The 17,554-nt window shown below is 44.7% G+C and overlaps 1 protein-coding gene across 10 annotated transcripts; it reads left to right on the top strand.

Annotated features, from left to right (window-relative positions):
* Positions 1 to 13: 13 nt before the first annotated feature.
* On the top strand, positions 14 to 17,226 carry IFI27L1 (interferon alpha inducible protein 27 like 1). Of its 10 annotated transcripts, none has more exons than XR_010130822.1 (6): positions 32 to 151; positions 7,729 to 7,863; positions 11,363 to 11,472; positions 15,255 to 15,287; positions 16,330 to 16,575; positions 16,994 to 17,226. XR_010130822.1 is itself a non-coding variant. In XM_055361366.2 (6 exons), the coding sequence occupies exons 2-6, from the start codon at positions 7,777 to 7,779 to the stop codon at positions 17,001 to 17,003; spliced, it is 402 nt and encodes a 133-aa protein (XP_055217341.2). In that variant the 5' UTR covers positions 32 to 151; positions 7,729 to 7,776; the 3' UTR covers positions 17,004 to 17,226. The 10 variants fall into 10 exon arrangements, 9 of the variants coding, with proteins under 9 accessions (XP_018865266.3, XP_018865265.3, XP_055217341.2 ...); XM_055361366.2 differs by having other exon boundaries at positions 16,330 to 16,491; XM_063698148.1 differs by having other exon boundaries at positions 11,394 to 11,472.
* Positions 17,227 to 17,554: the final 328 nt, after the last annotated feature.

A 17,554-nucleotide genomic window follows, 5' to 3' on the forward strand; every position in this document is an offset into this window, starting at 1 on the left:
CGGACCGCAGCAGTGCCGGTGGGAGAGCTAGCTTGGGGCGCTGGCGCCTCCTCTTACAGCTTTACTCCTGCCAGCTTGGGAAAAGGCCGGAGAAGGTGAAATTCTGTGTGCTCCCTCTGGCGAGAGACTTTGTCAGCTCCCGCACAGTAACGTAAGTTTTCTTGTATTCTTAGTGTAGTTTTATTACCGGAAAGGGGTCTCGATCCAGACCCCAAGAGAGGGTTCTTGGATCTTGCACAGGAAAGAATTCAGGGTGAGTCCGCATAGCAAAGCAAAAGCAAGTTTATTAAGTACTTTACTCCGTAGACAGAGTAGGGCGTTCCCGAAAGTAAGAGGACGAACGCGTCCATCCTAGGTACAATGGTCGTACCTAGATCATAAGGAGATGTGCTCTGCTACAAGGGTGACCTGTGATGAGTGTTCCTTGTATTGTAATTGTTTTGGGGCGCCATGAACTGTGCCCGTATAAGATACAAACGTAATTGATAAATGTGTGTGTTCAGAGTAATCCACTGACAGGCCGTTCTTCCTTCTCTCTCCCTTTCCTTGGGTCTCTATTCTCTGAGACACAACAGTATTGAAATTAGGTCAATTAATAACCCTACAATGGGCCTCTAAGTGTTCAAGTGAAAGAAAGAGTCGCACATCTCTCACTTTAACTCGAAAGCTAGAAATGGTTAAGCTTAGTGAGGAAGGGATGTCAAAAGGCAAGATAGGCTGAAAGCTAGGCTGGAAGTTTGCACCAAAAAGTTAGCCAGTTTGTGAATGCAAAGGAAAAGTTACTGAAGGAAATTAAACATTTTACTCTAATGAACACATGAATGATATGAAAGCGAAACAGTTTATTGCCGATTTGGAGAAAATTTTAGTGGTTTGGATAGAAAATAAAACCGGCTACAGCATCCCCTAAAACCAAAACCGAATCCAAAGCAAGGCCCTGATTCTCTTCTATGATGACTGAGAGAGGTGAGGAAGCTATAGAAGTTTGAAGCTAGAAGAGATTATTTCATGAGGTTTCAGGAAAGAAGCCGTCTCCAGAACATAAAAGTGTAAGATGAGGCAGCAAATGCTGATAGAGAAGCTGCAGCAAGTTATCCCCAAGATCTAGGTAAGATCATTGATGAAGGTGGCCACTGAACAGCAAGTAGTCAATGTACACAAAACAGCCTTCTATTGGAAGAAGACGCCATCAAGGACTTTCATAGCTAGAGAGGTCAATGTCTGGCTTCAAAGGCCAAGCTCACTCTTTTGTTAGAGGCCAATGCAGCTAGTGACTTTGAATTGAAGCCAGTGCTTGTTTACCATTCTATTATAAAAATCTTAGGTCTCTTAAGAATTACGCTAAATATAATCTGCCTGTGCTCTGTAAGTGGAACGACAAAGCCTGGATGACAGCACATCTGTTCATAGCATGGTTTACTGAATATTTTAAGCCCACTGTTGAGGCCTACTGCTCAGAAAAAAGGATTTCTCTCAAAGTATTATTGCTCATTGAAAATGTGCATAGTCACACGAGAGCTCTAATGGAGATGTATAAGGAGATGAATGTTGTTTTCATGTCTGTGAACACAAGATCCATTCTTCAGCCCATGGATCAAGAAGTAATTTTGCATTTCAAGTTTTATTACTTAAGATACATTTTGTAAGGCTATGGCTGCCATAGAGAGTTATTCCTCTGATGGATTTGGGCAAAGTATATTGAAAACCTTCTGGAAAGGGTTCACTATTCTAGATATCATTAAGAACATTTGTGATTCATGGGAAGAGGTCAAAATATCAAAATTAACAAGAGTTCGGAAGAAGTTGACTCCAGTTCTCATTGATGACTTTGAGAGGTTCCAGACTTCAGTGAAGGAGGTAACTGCAGATGTGGTTGGATATAGCAAGAAAACTAAAATTACAAGCGGAGCCTGAAGATATGACTGAATTGTGGCAATCTCATGAAAACTTGAATGGATGAACAGTTCCTTCTAATGTATGAGCAAAGAAAGTGGTTTCTTGAGATACAATCTACTCCTGGTGAAGATGCTGGGAACACTGTTGAAATGACAATGAAGGATTTAGAATATTTCGTAAACTTAGTTGATAAAGCAGTGGCAGGGTTTGAGAGGATTGACTACAATTTTGAACATTCTACTGTGGATAAAATGCTACCAATTAGCATCACATGCTACTGAGAAATCTTTCATGAAAGGAAGAGTCAATCCATGCAGCAAACTTCATTGTTGTGTTATTTTAAGAAATTGCCACAGCACCTCACCTTTCAGCAACCACCACCCTAATCAATCAGCTGATTTCAGAAAAAAAGAAAAGTATATTATGGCAGAGGGGGACACAGTCAAAATGTTAATAATTGATGAATTATTGGTGCTACAGTAAGGGTACGTGAGTGTTCATTGTACTAGTCTTTCAACTTTTTTGAGGTTTAAAACTTTTCAAAATAAAGAGTTGAGTAAATTGTTTTGATTTAAAAATTATGAATTAAAAAGAAATTGGCTTAAGCCAGGTGTGGTGGCACATCCCTGTAGTCCCAGCTATCCAGGAGGCTGAAGAGGGAGGATCGCTTGGGCTCTGGAGTGTGAGTCCTGCATGGACAACATAGCAAGACATCATCTTTAAAAAAAGAAAAAGAAGGAAAGAAAGAGAGTCAATTTTAATTTTTAAAAATGGGGGAGGGGGAGATGTCAACCAAAAGCAAAATGATGGCAAATTTTCCATTATAGTAGTGGAAACATAGGTATTTTTTTCCTTCTTCTCAATATTCTAATTTTAAAAAATAGTAAGAATAAGCTATTTTAATGTTATTCTTATTTCAAAGATGAAAAAAACAGATGCAGGAAGATTAATTTGCCAGAGTCATACAGCTAATGTTACAGAGCTCAGACCTGACTTGGAGATCTGTGACTTTAATGGTGCAGTGGCTCACACCTGTAATTCCAGCACTTTGGGAGGCCCAGGCGGGTGGATTGCTTGAGCTCAGGAGTTCAAGATCAGCCCAGGCGACATGGTGAAACCCCGTCTCTACAAAAAATACAAAAATTAGCCAGGCTTGGTGGCATGCACCCTTAGTCCCCGCTACTTAGGGGGCTGAAGTGGGAGGATTGCTTGAGCCCAAGAGGTCAAGGCTGCAGTGAGCCATGTTCATGCTGCTGCAGGATAATTAAGAAACCAAAGAGACCGGGGGGTTGAGGAGGAATTATTTAATTTTTTAGGTGCACAAACCCAGTCAGATTAACATCCAAAGGACTGAGCCCTGAACAAAGAGTCAAGCTACCTTTTAAGCATTTCGTGGGGCAGGGGGAGATTTGTGCAGTGGGAAGCATATTACAGAAGCGAGAAACAAAGACAGTTATTCAATTGAGACATGGCATTACATTATATCTTACTTTTCAAGGAACAACATGTTTTACGACTTGAGAGTATCTGTCTAGTGACCTTGCAGCTGCACAGCTAGAGAAACAGAGTCTTCACAATGCCTGGGAAAGGGAGAGATAAGGCTCACTAGCCTCAGAAAGAAAAACAGGCAGTTAATTTTAAAGGACTCCAGCCCTTTCTCTTCCTCAAGGGGAATTGGGTTTTTTTACATACAACCGAGTTTTTGCTTACACAGTTTTTAATTTCTTTTAATTCCTGTTCCAGTGCCACTATACTCAGCCTGAGTGACAAAGCAAGACCCTGTGTGGGGGAAAAAAAAGAGTAATCAAGATCAAGAAACCCTATAAGGAATGTGTCCCAGTTTCCAAGGGACCCATGCAGAAGCCTCCATTGCCAGTGGCTGAAGTGGGAGTACTTATGAATGTGTTGATTGACTTTCCAAAAAGACTGAAGGGTAGATGTGGGCTGAGGGGAACCAAGAATGCATATGGAGAAGTTGGAACAGTTGAGCTCATAAATTTCCCAGCAAGAATATGGCTCATCTAGCCAGGTAGGGCATCTAGAAGGGTGGGGGAATCAGATTGCCTGGAGTCAGGTCTGAGCTCTGTAACATTAGCTGTGTGACTCTGGCAGATTACTTACTCTTCCTGCATGTTTCCTCATCTGTAAAATGAGAATAATATTGTTGAGAAGATTAAACGTAAATGCATGTAAAGTTCTTGCTGCAGTGCCTGGCACATGGTGAGCTCAATTGACCTTAGCAATTCCTTTTGTCATCACACATTTCTTTATAAGCATACACATACCTTTCATATAGTATAAATATGAAAAGGTGATAAGTTGGGGGAAAACACATTTCGGCGAAACATCCCACAGTGTTAAGTAGTTGTTTTAAGGTGATGGAACTGAGTGTAATTTTTTCTTTTCAATATTTCAATTTTAATGTGATTATTTTAATTATATATATTATATGGAGGTATAATTAGTGTACAATAAAATGCAGAGTGCAGCTTTTCAGTTCAATGAATTGTAACATTTCCATATCATCATATAAGTATTGCACAAAACAACATAAAGAACATTTCCACCACCCCAGAAAATTCATTCATCCCCATTTCCAGTTAGTTTTTATCCCTACCCAGAACACAAATATATTTTAATTTAAAAATTAATTGGCAACTATTTCTTAAATGGGAACCATTTTGGTATTTTCATTTATTGTAAAAGTGACTTATGCCTGAGGCATTGTAATTCATCTAGCACCAAAAAACGTACGTATGTATAAGCATTCTACATGGGTGATATAGTTTGGATATTTGTCCCCACCCAAATCTCATAGTTGAATTGTAATCCCCAATGCTGGAGTTGGGGTCTGGTGGGAGGTGTTTGGATCATGGGGGCAGTTGCCTCATGAATGGCTTGGGCCATCTGCTTCATAATAAGTGAGCTCTCACTCTGAGTTCATGTGAGATCTGGTGGTTTAAAAGTGTGGCGCCCCCCTCAATTCTCTCTGACTCTTGTTTTCACCATCTCATGTGCCTGCCCCCCTTCCACCTTCTGCCATGATCGTAAGCTTCCTGAGGCCTACCTAGAAGCTGAGCAGATGTCAGCAGCATGCTTCTTGTAAAGCCTGTGGAACTGTGTGCCAGTTAAACCTCTTTTTTAAATAAATTACCCAGTCTCAGATATTTCTTTATAGCAATACAAGAATTGCCTAATATAATGAGGTCTTCCTTTACCACTGTTTTGTAAGTTGCCTCTTTCACTCAACAATATCTAATGAACCATTCCCCATTGCCAATAAATATTAATCTATAACCAGGGACGGATCCAGTCTATTTAGGGACCTGAAGCTTACATAATTGGTGGGGCAGAGAGCTTAAAAAAAGAGAGTTATAATACAAAATACCAGTAACACTACAATGTCACCCCAAACCAGGGGAAGTATGGCAGAGGGAAGCCAGATTGGAAAGCAATTACAAGACAACAGCCCTAATCAATTACTCTTAGAAGAACTTTTGCAAATAATAATAATAACAACAACAACAAAGTGAGCAATGGCTAGAGCTGCTCTTAGGGTCTTGGAAGGAGCCAGTGCAAGTGAGGGTCCCTGAACTCAGGCTTCTTTTGCTTCGAGGTAAACCCATTTCTGCTTCTATCATCAGTAGCTACATATAATTATTTATATAGGAGTATAAAATTTTATTTATTCAATTTTTGTTACTTCACACTTTTGCTGTGTCAACCTAAATAACAAACAGAGAGAAGCCCTCTAAAAGAAAATGACATTTGAGAATACAGCATTGCAGTGGGAAAATTCATGCCATAGTAAACTATGTACATATTCAAGGACGTAAAGGAAGACAAAGGTTTTTAAAGGAAAAATGAAGACAATTACGTAATTGTTTTGAAGCCAGATTAGAAAGCAATTAAAAGACAACAGCCTTAATCAATTACTCTTAGAAGAACTTACTTTTACAAATAATAATAATAACAACATGTTTGGCTATAAGAATTAACAGCAAGGGTGACACCAGTCCGAGGTTGGGCAGGTAGTTTCTGGGCAGATGTGCTCACGGAAGTATTTTTTGTGTAAGGTTGTGATGGCCTTTGTGCAAGATTGCAATTTTTGCAGATGACAGTTTTGTTCTCAGGCATACAAAAGTGTGAAAACCCTCTCTTCATGGGTTTTCCCTAGCTCTATTTGTCAGAGTTTGGGTGTGTTTTTTGTTATTTTTATTTTTATTTTTGTTTTGTTTTGAGACGGAGTCTCACTCTGTCACGCAGGCTGGAGTGCAGTGGCGCATCTCGGCTCACTGCAAGCTCTGCCTCCCAGGTTCACGCCATTCTCCTGCCTCAGCCTGCCGAGTAGCTGGGATTACAGGCACTCGCCACCACGCCCAGCTAATTTTTTCTATTTTTAGTAGAGATGGGGTTTCACCGTGTGAGCCAGGATGGTCTCGATCTCCTGACCTCGTGATCTGCCCGCCTCGGCCTCCCAAAGTGCTGGGATTACAGGCGTGAGCCACCGCGCCCGGCCGATTGTTTTTTTTTTAACACAAGCAACTCCATTTTGACTCTGACTGCTTTTATAGTTGTCATCAAAAACACTGTGATCATCATTCATGTGCAGATATTTGTGCACATCTCTGATTCTTTTCTTGTGATGAATTCCAAGAAGTAAAATTTCTAAACCAAATAAGCTTTCACTACATGCTGTCAAATAAAGTATGGGTTAGAACACGCCATACCCAGCAGTGAATGAGGATCACTATTCCTTTCCTCATGCAAACACTGCATGTTCCAGTTATTTGCTTCCTGAGGCAGATTATAAGGATGTAGTCACTCAGCTCTGTTTCACGCTCTGCTGTGAACCCTCAAGGATGGAAAGTTAATGACTCTATTCCCCTGGCTTCCCCATATGCCAGTTCTGCAAATGACCTGAATTGTGCCAAGCTGACTCACCTGTGCGAGGATGTGAAGGTGGAAGGGACACAGGGGCTGTGCTTCGGCTGCTTCTACTGCCAAGCATTGTAGTAGGGACTTGTTTTTTTGCAGTAGCAGAAGCAGAGTCCCAGGATCCATTTCTTTCGTTACTATGCGAGATGCAGAAGGTAAGTTTTCATTTTACTGGCATAGATGCCCCAGAGCCAACAGGTGTGGCAGTGGCTTCCCGATATCCCAGTTTCGTGATCATGGCACTGGCTGAAGCATTCTTGGTGGCCCACTTCTAGGGTGGAGCCACATTCTGGGGGTGGGGCCATTCCTGGAACATCAGCTTAGACCCTCCTCCTCCAATCCTGGAACAATCTTTGTTTTTTTTTTTGGAGACAGAGTCTTGCTCTGTCGCCCAGGTTGGAGTGCAGTGACACGATCTCAGCTCACTGCAAGCTCCACCCCCTGGAACAATCTTATAGTCACCTAATTCCCTGTGTCAAAACCCACTCTGCTTAAGTTGGCTGGAGCGACTTCTGTTATCTGTAGCTGAACTCTGACTAATAGATGCATGTGACACACATACAAAATGTTACATCCTTTAAATCTTTTACTATTAGTAGGATTGACCCTCTTTTTAAGTGTCTATTAGTCATGCGTAATTCTGTCTTGGGGAGCTGTCTCCTAGTCTTCGGAGTTCCTTGTTAAAGGCAGTTCCTTTTAAAAATTGATTCATAAGGAAAACTCTCTTTGAGTTGGGGATACTAATCGTGCAAAAGTATTATTTTGTTTGGTTTGTTTTCCCCTCAGTATGTCACTTGTCTCTTAACCTTCATGATAAATCCATTTTTCACCACGAGGGACTTTGTTCATGGTGTTTTTTTGTTTGTTTTGTTATTTTGTTATTTTTATTTTTAGAGAGAGTGTTTTGCTCTGTTGGCTAGGCTGGAGTGCAGTGGTTGGGTCATGGCTCACTGCAGCTGTTACCGGATAGAGGTCCCGATCCATATCCTAAGAGAAGGTTCTTGGATATCATGCAAGAAAGAATTTCAGGTGAATCCATAAAGCGAGAGCAAGTTTATTAACAAAGTAAGGGAATAAAAGAATGGCCATTCCATAGTCAGAATAGCAGCTTGAGCTGTTTGAATGATAATACTTATGGTTATTTCTTGATTATATGCTAAATAAGTGGTGGATTATTCATGAGTTTTTGAGGTGGGCAATTCCTGGAACTGAGGGTTCCTCCCCCTTTCAGACCATATAGGGTAACTTCTTGATGTTGCCATGGCGTTTATAAATGGTCATGGTGCTGCTGGGAGTGTCTTGTAGCATGCTAATGCATTATAATTAGTATATAATGAGCAATGAGGATGACCAGAGGTCACTCTCATCACCGTCTTGGTTTTGGTGGGTTTGGGCTGTCTTCTTTACTGCATGCTATTTTATCAGCATGGTCTTTGTGAACTGTATCTTGTGCCTATCTCCTATCTCATCCTGTGACTAAGAATGCGTAACCTCCTGGGAATGCAGCCTAGTAGGTCTCAGCCTTATTTTACCCAGCTCTTATTCAAGATGGAGTCACTCTGGTTCAAATGCTTCTGACATATTTACCCCCTCCCTTTTACGAGGAAACCCTTAAGCCTAAGGGTTGTAGAAGTATGTAGATCCATCTTCTGTAACTTCTTCAGACTGAATAGGGGCGATGATATTCCTGCCTAACTATTAGGGTCTCTTGTATTCAGGGTAGAGTGGAGCTCAGTCAGAAAGTGTCGGTATGGCAAGGGCCATTCATAACCCTTGAGTTCCGACAAAAGGTGATATCTGGAAGATTAGTAAGTGTTCAATTTAAGAAAACATTGAGTAAGCTCATCCTACATTTCTATACAAAGAGTACAACAGCAACATATTCCACAACAGTAAAGTAAAATAAGCAAAATTATCCCAAGTAAACTGAATAAGAAGGCTTTCCAGGAACTGGGCAATTGTTGGAACCAAGCTGATATGGGGGTCTCTAGCTGATTCCAATATGTGCCCATAATTAGAATATTGATCCAGATTTTTACATTACCCATCCCTCTTGTTTCTTCTGAGCTGCAGCCAGAGATCACTGATTGGTTCACAGAAATAAGCAGGGTCAGTCTAAATTGCAGAAAAAAACTCAAAAACAACTGATGAGACTAGAATTTAATAACTGGTGTACCACAGTTTTTGAAACCTAATTTTTCTCTCTCCAGTCCTCATTTTAGTATAAAACAAATCATAATGTGACAGATTTGGTTTATTATACCTGGCCTGATTATTTGTATAAAGTGCAGCAAGAATGATGATTTTTCACATAGGCTTTTTAAACTGACTTTGGTGGAACTTTGTTCCATGGAAGGAATCTCAGATAAGACATTTTTAAAGCTGAGGCCAGCCATGGGTTGGTAGCAGATACCTATGAGTTTGGGGAAATTCCTCTCCTTAAGAGGTTTCAAGACAACTTGGGGCTCTTGGGCCTGTCAGAAAGTGACATTCTTTGGTCAGGAACCCTGTACAGTGACTGTGTAGGCAAGATATGAGGCTAGTTTTCCCAAGGGGCTTTTATTGGCTCTATGAGTCAAGTTTGATTCCTTAAGGGAAAGCACATCATTACAGTCAAAGCCTTGGTAAAATAACCGATGTCTCCAATTGCATCCAATTGCAAAATGAAATGGATTCTTATTGTACTTATGCAGATAACTATATTGCCATAAATTAAGAATATGCAGTTTCCAAATTCTGGAGAAATCAGGTAGAGAGAAGCAAATATACTCCAAATTTTGTTCACAGTAGTATACTTTACTCAATTATCAAAAGTTGTAAATAGCTCAAAATAAAAATTTTTTTGGCTCTGTAAAAGATCAGGAAAAAGTCAAAAAGATTGGTTCAGACTTCTGTTAGTTTAGTTCATGCACTTAATTCCTGTTCTGTCTGATGCTCATGAACATTTCAGCTCTCCATGAAAGTCCTGAAAGATTTTTTCTAACATCACAATGTCCAAAGTTATCAGAAACCTGCATCCAAGAGCATCTGTCAAAGTCCTATAGCTGATTAAGGGTCACCTTTTAAAGAGGATCAAAACAAGATAACAGTTGCCTGTGGATGACAAAAAGTTTTAGGACAGCCGCTATTATAGCCACAATTGGCTAGAAACTGTGGTTACTTCTATGGCATACAACAATTTTACATAACAATTATAACTATTAGTAGCATACACTAAGTCGTATCATGATTATAGGAGTTTCCCATAATTTTAGAACACATACCAATAACTTAGTTATACAAATACAGCCAAGAAAGCCAAACACCCAACCATTTCATATTTAACCATGCTTCCTATATGATTTTTATACCAAATAAGGCAAATATGTCATTTTTAGACTTGAGGAGACCTAATATCTAAAAGATTAATTAGGAGGTCAGAAGAAGACATAATTTATAATTTGATTTTGGAAATTTTGTCAAATATCAGAGGTTTTAAACACTTGATATTATAAAATCAAATCCCAGGTCACCATAAGTCATTTACTTAGCTGAAACAATAACTCAGAATTTTTTAAAAGGCAAAACCTTTACTCATTAATAGAGGGAAGATTTAGCTTTCCAAACAATCTGTCTCTTTCCTTTCCCTTCTTTTGTCTATAGCTTATTCAAAAGGCAAACGAAAATCTTTTTTTTTTTTAATATAACATGAAAATCAGCTGGGTGTGGTGGCTCACACCTGTAATCCCAGCAGTTTGGGAGGCCAAGGCAGGTGGATCACCTGAGGTTAGGAGTTCGAGACCAGCCTGAGCAACATGGTGAAATCCTGTCTCTACTAAAAATACAAAAAAATTAGCCACGCATGGTGGCGGGTGCCTGTAATCCCAGCTACTCGGGAGGCTGAGTCAGGAGAATCGCTTGAACCTGGGCAGTGGAGGTGGCAGTGAGCCAAGATTGCACCACTGCACTCTAGCCTGGGTGACAGAGTGAGACTGTGTCTCAAAAAAATAAAAAAAAGAAAGAAAATCTTGTTTAAGAGAGAAAGCCAGATTTCACCCTTTGCGTTAGTGTACTATTGATATCAAACTCAATTCTTAATAAAACCTGGCCGTGCGCTCTGGCTCACGTCTGCAATCCCAGCACTTTGGGAGGCTGAGGTGGGTGGATCACAAGGTCAGGGATTCGAGACCAGCCTGACCAACATGGTGAAACCCTGTATCTACTAAAAATACAAAAATTAGCCAGGCGTGGTCACACGCACCTGTAATCCCAGCTACTCAGGAGGCTGAGGCAGGAGAATCGCTTGAACCTGGGAGGCAGAGGTTGCAGTGAACAGAGATTGTGCCACTGCACTCCAGCCTGGGTGACAGAGCGAGACTCTGTCTCAGAAAAAAAAAAAAAAAAAAGGCTACGCTTTAAATACTTAGGGTAGTTACTCAAAAGTGGGTTTACGGGATTATATGTTTTATATGATAATTCCATTTTTAATGTTTTTATAGTCCCAGGAGGGATGCAGAGTTCTTTATTAATGCAGCTTTATCCAAACCAGATCCTGAATAAAGTCAAAACTCAACCAACAGGTGGAAGTCCAAGAATCCGAGTGGAGGCTCACCAAGGCGAAGGGGCCAAGCATGGGAAAGGAGAGTGGATGGGACTCAGGTGGGTACTGCACATGATTCTGGGGGCTGCTGGTCCTTCCGAGGTGAATGCACTTTGTGTCCCACTCTTCTGACACCAGATTATGTCAACCCCAAATAACAGAGAGGGAGGCTCTCCATGGAAAAGAGATTATTCAGGAATGAATGACGGGATTTTTAAATCCCAGAATACACATGCCATAGTGGACCATGGCGGGGCCACAGATGTACCCAGGAAGGCAAAGGAAGACAAAGGTTTTTAAAAGCAAAACAAGGAAAGTTACTAAGTGGTTTTGAAACAATGATCCTTGGCTACAAGTGTGGCATCAGCCCAAGATTGAACGGGCAGTTGCTGGGCAGTCATCCATTCAGAAGTATTCTTTATGGAAGGCTGCAGTGGCCTTTCTGCAAGGTTGTGGTTTTCAGAGCATCTTTGTAATAGCTCTTTTCGTAGGCATGTGTGCCTGAGAGCCCCTCCTTGGTGGCCTGCCTCCATTTTGTTAGGATTTGGCATAAGCGACTCCATTTTAATTCTGACAACTTTCATAGCAGGAAGGCTTTTGGCCTGAGCTGCTGAGAGAATGGATTCCGGGTTCAGCAGTGACTTGGGCCAGAGCAGAGGCAGGGAGACAAGTTAGGAAGCTCCTCCAGTCATCCCACTGAGAGACGCGGGTGGCTTGGTCCAGGACTGGAGCTGCAGAAGTATGAGGAATGGTCAGACTGGATATTTCTGAAGGTGAATAAGCATTCGCGGATAGATTGCTGTGAAGGAGAGAAACCATGCGGAGTCAAGGAGGACTCCAGGCCACTTAACCTGAGCTACTGAGAGAACGGGGCTGCCCTTTACAGAGGCTGGGCAGCTGTTGGAGGGACAGCTTCCAGAGGGGAAATGGGAGTGCACTTGGGTCACTTTATGTTTGAGGTGCTTCTCAGACACCCAAGGGACATGTTAAGTAGGTCTAGGCTGAGCACATCAATCTGCAAGTCACCAGAGTACTTAACACAGTGGGACTGGGTGAAGTGCCCCCGGGTGTGGGGCTAAAGCAGGGGAGTCTGAGGACTGACCCTGGACACACCCACACTGCACTGAGTTCAGGGAGAGGGGCTGAATGAGACTGAGAAGGAGAGGCTAGTATGGCAGGGGGAAACGTGGAGGATGAGGCCAGGTGAGGAAGATGTGTCGGCTTCTAGGGCTGCTGTCACAAAGGTCCATGGATTGAATGGCTTAAAACAACAGAAATTTACTTTCTCACAGTTCTGGAGGCTAGAAGTCTGAAATCAGAGTGTCCCAGGGCCATGCTGTCTCTGAAGGCCCTTCAGGAGAATGTTCCATGCCACTCCCTAGTTTCTGGTGGCTGCTGTCAGTCTTCGACGTCCTTGCCTTGTGGCTGCATCACTCCCATCCCCATCTCTGTCTTCACATGGGCTTCTCCCTGTGTGACTCCAAGTATCTGTGTCTCTTCTTTTTCCCTTACAAGGACCTCAGTCATATTGGATTAAGGGCCCACCCTACTCCAGTATGACCACATCTTCATTACATTTGCAAAAACCCTGTTTCCAATTAAGGTCACATTCACAAGTACCAGATGTTAGGACTCGAACATATCTTTTCGGGTGATGCAATTCAACCCGCAACAAAGACGTTTTGAGGAAGAGAGAGTAATCACCCCTGTCAGACACTGCTGAGAGCTGGGAACGTTGAGGCCCGAGAGGGAGGGCTCTGGATGGGCACCAAGGAGGTCAGTGGGGATGTTGTAAGTCCAGTTTCTTGGGGACTGGGTTGGGGAGAAGGCTTATGGGTATGGGTTTGAGAGTGCATGAGAGGAGTGGTGGTGTGTCGTGCCTATACACACATCTTGACGATTCACTCATGTTCTCATGCTTTGCATTAGACCCTCCCACTAACCCTGTGAGGTGGCTGCTCTCATTATCTTACACATTTTATAGAGGGGACAGGAAAGCTAGGTAACTGCTCAAGGTCATGCAGCTCTGAGTCTGGGTGCCTAACCACGCTGCCATCCTGCCTTTCCCTGAATGGACAGAACTACCACAAGGAGCTTTGCTCTAAGGAGCAAAGCAAAGTGAGGTAGCAGCTGGAGGAAGATGTGGTGTGAAGGGAGGGGCTGTCCTTGTTTTACTGGTATCGGGAACAATCCCAGAGAGAGGGAGACTTTGATGATGCAGAAGCGAGGGAGGCACTGCTGGAGCATGACTTAGAGTAGGAATAGCAGGTGGGCCCAGCGCACAGTGGGGCAGGCGCGTAAGTGGGGAGGCACACAGGTGGCAGGTGCAGGCACTGCTCATCACAGAAGCGGGAGGGCAAGGGAATGTGGGGGCAGGGGTGGTGGGTGGCAGGGGTAGACTTGCTGGTGAGAGCAGGGGGAAGCTCTCTTCTGGTTGCCTTCATTTTCTTGGAGAATTAGGACCCTGACGGAGGCAAGAGAGGAGGTGGTGCAGGTTTGAAGATCCAGGGAGAAGTTGTGAAATTTGCATAATCTCAGAGAGCGGGGAGTGAAAGGAACAGAAAGACACAGAGATTGGAGTGATGCAGCCACAGGCCCGGAGCACCAAGGATTGTTGGCAGCCACCAGAAGCTAGAAGGAGGCACACGAGGACCCTCCCTGAGAGGCTTCAGAGAGAGCGTGGCCTTGCTGACTCCTGGATTGTGGACTTCCAGCCTCCAGAACTGAGAGAATTGATTTCTGTTGTTTGAAGCCACCCAGGTTGGGGTCCTTGGTTACAGCAGCCTAGGAAACTAAGACAGAGCTCAGAAATCCCAGGGTGACCGAAGAACTCCCAAAGCTTGTGTTAGAGTCAGAAAACTGGAAAGGGAGGAGTTAGGGGCCTCTAGGGGGCTGCTCGCTGCTGACAATAGGGAGGGTACCATTTTGTTATTAACAAGGTCTAGGACAGAATGCTAATAGAACTAATAGAACCTTCTGTTCTCTGAGCTGTCCAATGTGACAGTCACAGGCTACACGTGGCTCTTGAGCTCTTGAGATGTGACTAGTGCAACTGAGGCACTGAGTTCTAAGTTTTATTTCATTTTTAATTCACTAAACTTTAAATAGCCACACATAGCTAGTGGTTACAAGTGGGCAGCACAGGCCTAGGGTTTGACTGAGGGAATATGGGGCATAGAGTCCAAGATCTTTGGAAGCAAGGAAATAAGAACTGAAAGACACGTTTTTGGGAAATGTCATCTGAGTAGGGATTGATATCATCAAGACAGGTCAGGAGTCTTGACAGAGAGAAAGGGAGGTCCTGAGCCATGAGCTAAAAGCTTCAAGAAATGGCAGGGAGTGATGGGAGGATTGAGGCTGATTTTTGCACCTTCTGTTACTTGGCTGAGACCAAGGCGCCTCTTCCTGGGGAGGTGGCTGAGCTCTCTCCAGCAGGCCCTGAAATCTCCAGAACTTTGGTCCCAGCTGCCTAAGCACCCCAGTCCCTGCCCCTGGGGCAGCCATTGTCAGATGTTCCTGCCAGCCCTGAGAGCTCAACGAAACTCAGGAGGCCCAGGCATGCTCTTCCCAGTGCTGCAGGGGGCCCAGCCACAAGGCTGGGCAGAGGAGACAGGTGACTTCTGATGCGGGGACCTAGGGAGGCTTCCTGCAGAAGGTGCCATGTGCAGAGCCCTGAGGATGGGGCCTTCCCCTCTGACCTATGGCCTAGGATGAGTAGGGGGCTTCAGAAGAGGGAAAGAATAGCAAAGTTGAATTTGAGATGGGGGTATCAGAGTGGACCCACTCTTATAGGTTTGTGTTTGTTTGTTTGTTTGTTGTTGTTGTTGTTTTTTGTCTCCAGGCAGGGCTGCTGTAGCAGCTGTGGTCGGAGGAGGTGAGTCTCTATGGGAAGGAACTCAAGCCCCCATCCCCCGCCTCCCCCCAGCCCTGAGCCTCTGGGAGAAACTGGCTTTGGCCAAACCCAGGATTCTCCAAGACATAGCTGGGTAGCGGTGGAGTGGGCAGAGTGATGGGGACCTTACAGCAGCAGGAAGCAAAGCAAAGCCATTAAAGGCACAGGGCTTTGGAGGCAGCCAGAGCTGGGGCTACTCTCAGCTCCCACCGAGTACAAACCACGCAACCCCGGATGAGTCATTGGAGCAGTCAGAGCCCGGGATTCCTCCCCGTCTAAAGCAGGGCCCATGGTATCCTTGGGGACTTTTGAAGGGAGTATGTCAGCTGAGCTGTGTCTCATTCCTCAAAAGTATTTGACAAATGCTGGTAGCCCATCCACTGAGTCGGAAGCTTTTGACCTGCTATAAAGCAGTGTCCTCCAATGCAATGGCCAAAACTAAAGAAAATCATAATGTTTCTCTGCCACCTGCACCACATTTCAAGTGCTAAACGTGGCTACCCTAGTAGACAGTACAGAAAACAAATGTGGCTGTGATTGCAGATGGCTCTCTGACTGCACTGCTCTGGAGATTTTGGGGAGCCCTAGAGGACCCCCGCTTGCTGCTGCAGGGCCTTCAGGGCCTCCATCCCCTCACCTCTCCAGAAAAGCAGCTCTGATATTGTCTTCTGTCAACCTTCTGCATGGAGAGATCATGTTTTCCTTGCCAAAAGGGAAAGTTTGAAGACTGCTGTTTGCTTCAATGTATTTATTTTACATTAGGGGAACAGAGGCCCAGGGAGGGCCAGTGAGCCTTCAATGGTGTCTGTGAAACAGGCGTAAACAAGCCTGGAATTCAGATTATCCTGGGAGCCGGTCCACTGGCTGCTTTACACGTTGACTGCCCTTGTTTTGGGATCCCATCCCTGCTCAGTCTTTCCTGAGAGCACAGCAGACCCCTCCTCCTCATCGCCCCAGGAGGATGTCAGGGAAGTCTGGGGGACTCCGTCCCATGGGGCCAACCCCAAATCTCCACTTCCCGCAGTTGTGGCTGTGGGGACTGTGCCCGTGGCGCTCAGTGCCATGGGCTTCACCTCAGTAGGAATCGCCGCATCCTCCATAGCAGCGAAGATGATGTCTACAGCAGCCATTGCCAACGGGGGCGGAGTTGCCGCGGGCAGTCTGGTGGCTATTCTGCAGTCAGTGGGTGAGTGTTCTGGACAGGATGACCAGAGCCAGGAGATGATCCAGCCCCAAGGCTGAACCAGGGAGGCCTCTCCTCTCCCTGCAGGTCCGTGATCCTCTGCCTCTTGGGCCCTTTGTCTTTCTGTCACTGTCCCCTCTTCTGGTTGGAGGTGGGACCAGGGGTGCAGCCTAGGAGATCTGCATTCCTGGTGAACCCTACAAAACCCAGGCAGGTCTCCTCCCCTCTCTGGGCCTTTGGAAGATAAGGAACCTGCCATTTCTCAGAGGGTCTGCCCTGTTGCTGGGATTCCTCACCAGAGTTCTTGCCTCCTCTTCGGGCAGTGGCCTGCAGCAGCCCCTCCCAGAGCAGAAATCCTAGGGTTTTAGGAAGCAGAGGTGGGGAACAGGGTTGGACTGCCTGGGCCTCAGGTCTCTGGAGGGACCGATGGTCTCTGGCCTTCAACCCCCTGTTAGGAGCTGCTACCCCTCCCTGTGCCCTGTGCTCACCCTCTCTTCTCCCCCAGGGGCAGCTGAACTCTCCGTGACATCTAAAGTTATCCTGGGCTTTGCTGGGACAGCTCTTGGGGCCTGGCTGGGTTCACCCCCTTCCAGCTGAACACCACACTGAGGCAGGGAGTTGGCTCTCTTGGTGGAGATGACTTTCCTGGGCCTCTGGATGACAATCTTCCAAAGGACAAGTCTCCTACTCCCAAAACTATTTAAGGAAGCATGAAAAATAAAGATGCTGGTGATCTTCTCCTAGTGTCGGTTCTCTGTTCTTGTGGTCAGGATAGGGTACAGCGCTGCTGCAGGACTGCTGGACAGGGAGGGACTCAAGAGGAAGCAGCATCGGATGTCTGTGACCGGAGCCAGGTCTGGCCCCAGGCTTTCCACTCATTCTGTGGTCCTGAGCAGGTCATGTCTGCCCTTTGAGCCTCAGTTTGCTGCTCTTCAGATGGGAGAGTCAGCCAGAGTAAGCGTTATAGGATGGCGTGGCTCTTGGGTCATTGCTTGAGCCATTGACCCTCAATTACGAAGCCCTTTGTCCTCATGCGTGACTGATCCCTTCCTTTCCCACCCAGGAC

The sequence above is a fragment of the Gorilla gorilla genome, chromosome 15, assembly GCF_029281585.2.
Source record: "Gorilla gorilla gorilla isolate KB3781 chromosome 15, NHGRI_mGorGor1-v2.1_pri, whole genome shotgun sequence".
Taxonomy (NCBI): Eukaryota; Metazoa; Chordata; class Mammalia; order Primates; family Hominidae; genus Gorilla; species Gorilla gorilla.

Coding starts and splice junctions, on each gene's coding strand:
- IFI27L1 (XM_055361365.2), top strand. CDS start 7,777: ATGGCTCACTGCAGCTGTTACCGGATAGAGGTCCCGATCCATATCCTA. Junction 11,473..15,254: donor GGAGAGTGGATGGGACTCAG/GTGGGTACTGCA, acceptor TTTTGTCTCCAG/GCAGGGCTGCTGTAGCAGCT. Junction 16,492..16,993: donor GGCTATTCTGCAGTCAGTGG/GTGAGTGTTCTG, acceptor CTTCTCCCCCAG/GGGCAGCTGAACTCTCCGTG.